Here is a 10453-nt window from a genome sequence, read left to right as displayed (position 1 = left end):
TTGCAGCCCCAGCACTCCCTCCCCATTGCAGCCCCAGCACTCCCTCCCTTGCAGCCCCAGCACTCCCCTCCTTGCAGCCCCAGCTTTAACTTCGGGTTTTCTTTTCTCTTCAGGTCTGGAGCCCCCAACTCCCTTGATAGTGTATGCTGGAGCAGGTTCCAGGGTGGAGCTGCCCTGCCGCCTGCCTCCTGGTGTGGGGACCCAGTCTTTCCTCACTGCCAAGTGGGCTCCTCCTGGAGGAGGCCCTGACCTCCTGGTGGCTGGAGACAATGGCAACTTTACCCTTCAACTAGAGGATGTGAGCCAGGCCCAGGCTGGGACCTACACCTGCCACATCTGTCTGCAGGGAGAGCAGCTCAGTGCCACTGTCACACTCGCAGTCATCACAGGTCAGCCTCAGGTGGGAAAGGAGGAGCTCCCCTCCCGGGGGAGAAAGGAGAGAGAGGAAGGGCTGGCTGGGGAAAGACTGGGCAAATCCACGCCATGAAGCCAGGCCACTGGGCACAAGTTCCAGAGCCTGCCCATCTTGGCCCCCACTTTTCTCACCCCCATAATAAAAGAACCGAAACTGAAAATCTCCTCTTGAGTCACAAGATAAAGTTCCACCATTCTCTACGGGACTCCCCTGCTCTGAATTGGCGGGAGGGTCTGGGAAGTTAGAAGGAAAGGTGACAAAAAAAATTTCGAATGATTCAAAAGAGGTAGAATATATTTCTAGAATCCTTGGCTACTTTGCGGCCAGGGCTTGGGTTAAAGTTGAAGGAAGTGGCTTGGATTTGGGAGGAGTTAATAAATCCGTCCCTTGGTCAGGAAATATTTACTGAGCAAGGGTTTTCCAAGACAGTACAAAACAAATAAAGAAAAAAGAATACTCAGAATGTATTCACTGGTTGATAACTATCAGCCATGACAGGTTAGCCTCATCTGCAGCACCCACCTTCGGCCACTAAGTAGTAGCACCCCACAGTAGGTGCTTAATAATATGTAGAGGTTGAATGAATATGTGAACATGCTAATAGATAACACATCTTCTGAAGGCCAGTTCTGAGTTTTCGCTTGCTTTCCGGACACCTCTACCTAGATACTATACCGCTTCTCAGCTGCCTCACCCGGAGCCCCATCCTTTTCTCCCACCAATCCCCTTGCTGACTCAGCCTGTCATTAATCCCCTGGTATCCACCCACTTCGAAACCTGGCCTACTCCTCCTCTCATCCCATCAGTCACCAAAGTCCACCAGTTCTTTCTGTCCAATATCTTCTTGAAGGTCAACTGTTCTATGTAGACAGCTCCATGAGAGAGATACTGTTACCCCTGAAGACTTTCTCAAAGTCACACAGCTGGGAAGCGCCAGACTCAGGGTTCAAACTCAGGTGTCTGCATCACCAAATTATTCCCCAGGACGCTACTCAGATGCCCTCCACCCTTTGTCTCCTCCCACCCCCCCCCTCACTTTACAACTTGAGAATGTAAAGATGAATGGGTCAGTTCCCTGTTCTTTACACATTCAGGAAGGGGGATGGTGTTCATTCAGGGGGCACCACAAGGCAGGAGACACTGATGGGAGCCATGTCATGGAAGTTGCAAAATTGTGAAGTAGATGGGGGGTCAACTCCTCTGACTGATTCTGAGGGTTCTGAGCATTTGAGTAGAAAGCAATGTAAAAGAACGTGTAATAGTACTTCTTCTGTGTTGATCTGCCAGGACCAGTTTGAGTGTAAAGGCAGTAGGGAGCCTGGAAATGTTTTGAGCAGGGGAGGGAGCTGACTAGAGCAGAGCATTGTCTGGTTAAGATAAATGTGGCCGGCGGGGCATGGTGGCTCACGCCTGTAATCCCAGCACTTTGAGAGGCTGAGGCAGGAGGACCACTTGAGTCCAGGAGTTCTAGACTAGCCTGGGCAACATGGTGAAACCCCATCTCTATACAATTTAACAAAAAATTAAATAGAAAGAAAAAGATGAATGTGGCCATGACCCCTGATGCCATCTGCCAACCTCACCTGGTCAGAACCCAAGTGAACGCAGGGCGATTGAGACTTGGGGTTGAACCTGTGGTATGACATAAGGGGGCCAGAACCCCAAAAGATCTCTTCCTTCTCTTTTCAGTGACTCCCAAATCCTTTGGGTCACCTGGCTCCCTGGGGAAGCTGCTTTGTGAGGTGACTCCAGCATCTGGACAAGAACGTTTTGTGTGGAGCCCCCTGGACGCACCATCCCAGAGGAGTTTCCCAGGACCCTGGCTGGAGGCACAGGACGCCCAGCTCCTTTCCCAGCTCTGGCAATGCCAGCTTTACCAAGGGGAGAGGCTTCTTGGAGTAGCAGTATACTTCACAGAGCTGTCTAGCCCAGGTCTGAGGCCCCAAAATGCCAGGACCCCAACGCCACAGCAATGACCTTTATCCCCTTCCAGAAGAGCCCCTTCTTTCCTGTCGGAGACCTGACCTCTGGCTCTTGCCCAGGGTTGACCGGTTTCTGCCACTAATTAGCTAAATGACCCTGGGACAAGTCACTTAAACTCTCTGGATCTCATTGCATCTGTAAAGTCTGAGTGAGTGACAAAATATCCTTTCCAGCCCTGAACCTATGCCTTAACCTGTACTTTCTCCATAGGTGCCCAACGCTCCGGGAGAGCCCCAGGCGCCCTCCACGCAGGCCACCTTCCGCTGCTTCTCATCCTTGGTATCCTCTCTCTGCTCCTTTTGGTGACTGGAGCCTTTGGCTTTCACCATTGGAGAAGACAGGTGAGCCGGGGACGTGCCACCCCCCACCCCAGCAGCTCCTGCTCTTCCATCCTGAGTGCTGATGGCACACCTTCCTCAGGAAGGCAACCAAAGGGGACCCTGAACGTGCCCTCAGGGCCCCCCTTCTTCATAAGCCTCTCACTCCAGGGACGGTTTGTGCCTGGGGAGGCTTTAAGGGGGGTTGAGAGATGGGGAGAGCAGGGGGGCTGAGAAAAAATAGATGTATTCGGTGTCCTTCCTAATCCTTTTCCCTTCATCCTTCTCCTTCCACCCTCCATCTCTCTCTCTGTGACTTCTCACAGTTGCGACCTAGAAGATTTTCTGCCTTAGAGCATGGGATTCACCCACCGCAGGCTCAGAGCAAGATAGAGGAGCTGGAGCAAGAACCCGAGCCGGAGCCGGAGCCGGAGCCGGAGCCGGAGCCGGAGCCGGAGCCCGAGCCCGAGCCCGAGCCCGAGCCCGAGCCCGAGCAGCTCTGACCTGGAGCTGAGGCAGCCAGCGGATCTCAGCAGCTCAGTCCAAATAAACTCCCTGTTAGCAGCACGCCTAAGTCTGGCCCTTTCTTGTCCAAGTGAAGGTTCCCGTCTCTCCCCAGCCTCTGGGGGCTCCCTTCTCCCACCCTAGCCTCCTAACCTACTTTCCCAAGCCAGTCTCCCTCACCTTCCCCTTTTCTGTTTCTGGCTGCTTTCTTGGTCTCTCTCTCTTGCGCTCTCTCTCCCTCTCTCTCTCTCTCTCTTTCTCTACTCCCCCCCCCCAACACAGGGTAATCATTTTCCTGAAGCTCCCTCCAAAAAGTCCTTGCCCCTTGCCTCCGCAGCCCTCTCCGCCGTCCTTCCACCCACCTTCCACCCACTGTGCGCTGGCTGCCCTGGTTTCCTTGATATTTTTGTCCTTTGGGTCCACCCCACCCCGCACTCAGCTGCACTTCAGCACTCGTCCTTGGCCCTCCGGCTGCTGCAGATGCGCACATATGCTGGCGCGCACGTGCACACACACATGCACACACACACGCGCACGCGCGCGCGCACACACACACACACACACTCACGCGCGCGCGCGCGCAGAGGACTGCCTTGTCAAGTCTTCCAGGAGATCCGGTCTGGAAACCTCCCTGGGCAGCCGGCTGGGGCTCCTACCTCTGCCCCACCCTCCGCGTTCCTCAGCCCTTGGCAGCTTTTCTGGTCCCAGGCATGAGAACACACTGCCACCCAGTGGTTACTGCTTGTCACACCCAACGGAGGTCACTGGGCCGGCTGCGGCAGGCCTGAGGAGTCCAACAGTGCAGTGGACCAGGCGGGCACAGATTGCTGCGTCTGCAGGCACTGCCTTTGTAGTGTGCACGCTCTATGTGCAGCATATGAGTGTGCGCCAGTGACCGTCACATGTCCTATGCATCCTTCAGGAGAGGAACTGCACAATGCATGTCTCAGGAGACACAGCCCTGGCTGGCCCTGGCCAGGGTGTAATCTATGCCTGACAAAGGGGAAGGCGGTGAACAAAGGCCTATTCGTGAAGCCAAATAGCCAGCAAGGCGGCTGCAGCGGCGGGAGTCAGGATCCCCGGCTTCTCATTCCAGTTTTGCTGATGTGACTGTGCTCAATCTCCTTGAGCCTCAGTTTCCTCGCCTATTAAATGGGACAGTGATCATAACCCACCAAAAGGGTTGCTGTGAATGCTGGATAATAAAGGGTTTTGGAAGCTGTGACGTGCTCTGCATGTGTGGCGTGCTGGCCTGATTACCCATTAGTGAAGGAGAAAGCAGACTTGCTCTGGTCATGCTAAGAATGATGTCGAAGACTCCAAGTCTGCCTGCGCCCCTCTCTGTCTGCCTCTCTTGGAACATTCACCTGGGCCATGTCAATGGTCCTCTCAGCAGAGTACACACGGCCTCAGCACATGGCACCCTCGAGTCTGGCATGAGACAGAGACCTCGGCCTCCAGTGGGTGTGTGGCCCCGGACTTTGGCCACTGACAGCTCTGTCAGGGGACTTTAACCCCATCCAGGAGAACAAAATATTGAAAGTGAGTGGGTGAGTGGGAGCGAGGCTGCTGGAGCAGGGGGGGCATGGTGGCATGTGTGGGTGGTGTCCCAGTGGGTCTGTGTGCCGGGTGCAAAAAGACACAAAAAGGCAGACCTGAGGACATGTCCCTGCAGAGACACCATAGTCACTCATTGGAGACAGAGGATGGAGAGGGTGACATCTTTGTTTTGTGCAGAGCCTTAGGGAGAGGTGGCACCCTCTGAAGCCTGAACAATGAACTATTTACGGCAATCAGGTTCTGAGCCTCAGGATGGTGGTGACTCTTGCCTTGTCACTGGCAGAGAAACAATGGCACAGGAAGGAGGAAGCTCTGGCCCCGCCAGAAATGATCACACTGCAAGAGGAAGTCGTGAAGTCCCTTTAGAAGCCTCCAGGCCAGGTGTCATGGCTCATGCCTGTAATCCCAGCACTTTGGGAGGCCAAGACAGAAGGATCTCTTGAGCCCAGGAGTTCAAGACGAACCCGGGCAGCGTAGTGAAACCTCATCTCTAAAAAAAAAAAAAAAAAAAAGTTAGTTGGGCATACTGGCACTCCCGTCCCCGTGATCCCGGCTATTTGGGAGGCTGAGGTGGGAGGATCACTTAAGTCCAGAAGGTTGAGGTTGCAGTGAGCCATAATTGTGCCACTACACTCCAGCCTGGGTGAGAGAGGGAGACCCTGTCTCAAAAACAAAAAGTAAGAAGCCTCCAAAGCATCGTTCCCACTCTTCACTGCTGTTCGGAGACTCCTAAGCTCTGTCCCAGGACGCTGCTCCCCACAGCCTTAGTGGGAGCCCTGATATTTTAATAGGGCAGGGGTTTCCTGGAAAGTTCTGTGGGTGGCATTTTTCCTTTCTACTAGCTAACATTCTATGCCCTTTGGGCTTATGAGAGTAGTCATCAGAGATTCACTGAGGCCTATGTGGGGACTTCCCCATGCTCTTTCATAAAGGGGACAGGGAGGGGACAGAATTAGAATGAAGGGTGTCCTTTTTCCTTTACCCCTTAGAGAAAAGCAAAGGGCGAAGGAAGACGCTTGTGGGCTGCATTCCGTGAGTGCTTCTCTGTGGGGTCGCTCCTAAGGGTGACATTCCTGCTCCCACTCCTTTTCCTACAGCCCCCCACTCTCAGTCTGGCAGGATAACCTCCAGCCCTTTTCCTGTCCTCCAAGGGCCCCTAAGGAGCTTGATTAATTAGTCTGGCATCTCCAAGTTGATCTGTAAACCAGTGTTCCAGGCTGGGGTCCTGGAGGGGAAGGAGCAACAGGAGGCAGGAGCTTAGGGAGCTTCAGTGGGTGGGTGGGTGAGAATCATCTCAGCTCCTTATTAAGAAGGGAGGGAAGTGGGTGACTTATCTATTGGTGTATAACAAACAAATCACCCCAAAACTTAGTGATTTAAAATAATAAGCTGGGTGTGGTGGCTCAGGTCCGTAATCCCAACACTTTGGGAGACGGAGGCAGAAGGATTTTTAGAGGCCAGGAGTTTGGGACCAGCCTGGGTAACTTAGTGAGATCACATTGTACAATTATTATTATTTTTTGAGACTGAGTCTTACTCTGTCGCCCAGGCTAGAGTGCAGTGGCTTGATCTCGGCTCATTGCAACAGCCACCCCCCAGGTTCAAGAGATTCTCCTGCCTCAGCCTCCTGAGTGGTCTCCAGTGACTCCTGTCTCCCCCAGTTCACACCCTTGCATTGCGCCCCCTGCTTGAACCAGGGTGGTCTATGTGACTAACAGAATAGGGCAGAAATGATGATATGTTGCTTTCAAGATCAGATCTAATCTTGAAATAAAGATGTGGTAGCTTTCGTTGTGTCCACGCTGTCCCTCTGGGGCAAGCAGTTCCTGAGTTGTGTTGTGAGAGGCCCCATAAAGACGCCTGCCACCACACCCAGCTAACCTTCACATTCTTTTATTTTAATTAATTAATTAATTATTTTGGAGACAGAGTTTTGCTTTTGTTGCCCAGGCTGGAGTGCAGTGGCTCGATCTCGGCTCACCGAAACCTCCGCCTCACAGGTTCATGCGATTCTCCTTTCTCAGCCTCCCAACTACAGGCGTGTGCCACCATGTCTGGCTAATTTTGTATTTTTAGTATAGTTGGGGTTTCACCGTGTTGGCCAGGCTGGTCTTGAACTCCTGACCTCAGGTGATCTGTCCGCCTTGGCCTCCCAACGTGCTGGAACTACAGGCCCAAGCCACTGTGCCTGGCCTACAATTTTTTTTTACGTTTTGAATTTAAAAATGAGCTGGGCATGGTGGTGTGCACCTGTGGTCCTAGTTATTCAGGAGGCTGAGGGAGGAGAGTCACTGGAGCCCAGAATTTCCAGGCTGTAGTGAGCCATGATTGTGCCATTGCACTCCAGCCTGAGTGAAAGAGTGAGACCCTGTCTCTAAAAAGGATAATAATCATCATAATAAACATTGTCTCATACAATGAGGAATACCAGGAGCAATCTTGCTGAGTAGTTCTGGCACAGGGCTGCTCATGAGATTGCTGCTGAGGCGTGGGCCAGGCCTGCAGCCATCTGAAGGCTGGGCTGGGGCTGGAGGGTCTGCCTCACTCCGGTGACCGTCAGCCAGAGGCCTGAGCTCCTCCCTGCGTGGGCATCTTTATGGGGCCTCTCACACCACCACACAGCCACTGGCTTCCCCACACGGACAGCGTGGACAAGACAAAAGCTACCACATCTTTATTTCAAGATTAGATTTGATCTTGAAAGCAACATATCATCATTTCTGCCCCATTCTATTAGTCACACAGACCACCCTGGTTCAAGCAGGAGGGTACAATCCAAGGGTGTGAACTGGGGGAGACAGGAGTCACTGGGGGCCATTTGCTGCCTGGCCATCAGAGTAAGGGGCAGTGCCCGAAAGAGAGATAGGCCAAGAGAGGGGAAGGGGCATCTCTGAGCATCTCCATCCCCAGCCCTCTTCTCTTGTCCACTCTCTAGAAGTTCTAGAAGCCAAGTGAGGTCCAGGGCCTTGGCAAGTCAAGTGTGTGAGGCAGGAAGCCATACTGCACATATCCAGCCCTGGAGTCGGGTTTGCCAGTGACTCCCCTACCCCTGACCTGATCTCAGTTCCAGAGGAGGAGCCTCTGCAGGTCCAGAAATTTCCCTGCCCACCTCCCCCATCACGTAGAGATGTTAGGGTTCAGGCCTGAGCCCCCTGCTGCTATCTTTTCTTCAAAGGAGGAGAGCAAGGAGCTAAGGGTCCCCCGCACAGGCCCACCCCAAGATGGAGTTCTTCCTTTGAAGAGAATGGGTTTGGGGTTGGGTCGGTTCTATCTGCTCCACTCTGTGGCTGACAGTTTCTCCAAGGGGGCTGCAGGTGTCAGCTGCCAGCCCAGGCTGAGCTCTGAAATGTGCCTACTCAGACTTCCCGTGGGGTGGGGGAGGCCCAGGAACCGCCTTCTGAGAGTGGCAAAAGTGGTCGTGGAGCCAGGGGGACTGTGGATGGGGTAGAGATGGCATGGAAGCTCCTAGACTTTGCTTCCCAGAGAACAGCCCCAAAGACCCCTCCCCTGCTCCCCATCCTCAAACCCTGCCCCCAGCCCCCTTTGCGAGGTGTCAGTGCTGCCGAAGATACTTCTGGTAAGGAGGCCACCGCAGAGTTGCACCTGGGGCTTTCAACTTTCCTACAGCCCTGGCTGCCCGAGGCCTCTCAGATCGTCTAGTCTCCAGCTCTCTGTCTGTAGCCTCTGACACCGGCTTCTCTTCCCCATCACTTCTTCCCTTTCTGCAGCCTAGAGACACAGAAAATACATGCAGCAAAAATAGCCTCTGGAAACCCCCCTGTTCCATGCTTTCAGATATGTGATGGGAGCGGATAGCTTGACTTCAATTTCTTCTTCTGTAAAGTGAGGACAGCCGGGTGCCGTGGCTCACGCCTGTAATCCCAGCACTTTGGGAGGCCAAGGTGGGCTGATCACGAGGTCAGGAGTTCAAGACCAGCCTGGCCAAGATGGTGAAACCCCACCTCTACTAAAAATACAAAAATTTTCTGTGCGTGGTGGCACGCACCTGTAGTACCAGCTACTCAGAAGGCTGAGGGAGAAGGATCTCCTGAACCCAGGAGGCAGAGGTTGCACTGAGGCGAGATCATGCCACTGCACTCCAGCCTGTGTGACAGAGCGAGACTCCATCTCAAAAAAATAAAGTTGAGGATAGTAACAGTAACATCTACCAAAAAGGTCTGGCATGTGCAAACGAACGTGAAAGTGCTTGGAAAATGGAAACCCACTCTGTAGATGTGAGGATCACGGTGCAGCTGAGCCTCAGAAGCTCCAGATGAGGCGGTGGGCCTCATAGCCCCCTCCATTGCTATGGGAGAAGACTCCTACCTGTCATCCTGGCCTTTCCTCTTTTTTTATTTTTAATTTTTTTTTTAGAGGTGGGATCTCGTTATGTTACCCGGGCTGATGTGCAGTGGCTATTTACAGGCCCACTCCCACTACTGATTAGCATGGGAATTGCGACCCTCTGTACTTCCATCCTAAGCTGGCTCACCCCTCCTCAGGCAAACCGGTGGTTCCCCACTCCCGGGAGGTCACCATGCTGAAGCTGATCTTAGTGTAGACACCTGATCTGCAGAGTGCACTACAGCCCAGAACTCCTGGGCCCAAGACATCCTCTCTCTTGAGCCTTCTGAGAAGCTGAAACTACAGGTGCTCAGCACTGCACCCCACCTGGACCTCCTTAATGCCGAGGAGAGGCAGTGCAATGAAGGAGATCACCCAGAGACTGGGATCCAAGTGGATCCCAGCTATGGTTACTAGCACTGTGACCTTTGACAACTGAAACTCTTCGGCTAGGGGCAGTGTGACTCATGCCTGTAATCCCAGCACTTTGGGAGGCTGAGGTGGGTGGATTGCTTGAGCCCAGGAGTTTGAGATCAGCCTGGGAAACATAGCAAAACCCCATCTCTAGGGAAAAAAAAAGTTGAGCTGGGTACAGTGGCACATGCCTGTAGTCCCAGCTACCTGGGGGGCTAAGGCGGGAGGATAAATTGAGTCGTGGAAGTTGAGGCTGCAGTGAGCTGTGACCGTGCCACTGCACTCCAGCCTGGGTGACAGAATGAGATCCTGTCTAAGAAAACAAAAACAAAACACTCTTCAAGCCTCGGTTTCCTCATCTGTATGGCCTGGACAATAATGGCTTATGCTTTATCACTCTTGTGAGGATTAAACATACAACCGCATGAAGCACATGGCAAGGCCAAATGTGTCCTATAAACTCACACACTCTCTCTTCCTCTTTTCTTTTCCTTTTTGGAAACTCCAGAGAGAAAGCCAGGTTCTCAGGGCCGTTGACTTCCAGGCCACAGACTCACAGAGCTGGAAGTTCTTACATTACCCATCTGGTCCAGAATCTGCAAACCGGTGGGCCCAAAGCTAGAGCCGACCCTTGGAATGCTTTGTTTGCCCTACCCAGTGTCACAACAAGATAAAAAATTTGTTGCCAATATTAAATTTAGGAAGTATTACATAAATGTCTGGTTTTCTACCTTCCTTTTTTATTTTTATTTTTTGAGACAGAATCTCGCTCTGTCGCCCAGGCTGGAGTGCAATGGTGTGATCTCGCTCACTGAAACCTCCACCTCCCACGTTCAAGCGATTCTCCTGCCTCAGCCTCCTGAGTAGCTGGGATTACAGGCGCATGCCACCACATCTGGCTAATTTTTGTATTTTT

At 52.9% G+C, this 10453-nt stretch overlaps 1 protein-coding gene across 1 annotated transcript in view; it reads left to right on the top strand.

Moving 5' to 3' along the window:
• The window catches only part of LAG3 (lymphocyte activating 3), a 6465-nt gene extending 3183 nt beyond the window's left edge, over positions 1 to 3282 (top strand). Inside the window, exons 5-8 of the mRNA XM_017517045.2 lie at positions 114 to 389; positions 2105 to 2347; positions 2609 to 2739; positions 3042 to 3282. Of these exons, the coding sequence (XP_017372534.1) occupies positions 114 to 389; positions 2105 to 2347; positions 2609 to 2739; positions 3042 to 3218 (827 nt within the window). The 3' untranslated portion in view covers positions 3219 to 3282. The remainder of the gene's footprint in view (positions 1 to 113; positions 390 to 2104; positions 2348 to 2608; positions 2740 to 3041) is intronic.
• The last annotated feature ends 7171 nt before the right edge of the window (positions 3283 to 10453 follow it).

This window comes from Cebus imitator, unplaced genomic scaffold (assembly GCF_001604975.1).
Source record: "Cebus imitator isolate Cc_AM_T3 unplaced genomic scaffold, Cebus_imitator-1.0 Scaffold614, whole genome shotgun sequence".
NCBI classification, from domain to species: Eukaryota; Metazoa; Chordata; class Mammalia; order Primates; family Cebidae; genus Cebus; species Cebus imitator.
This window is presented reverse-complemented; position numbering and strand designations above follow the sequence as displayed.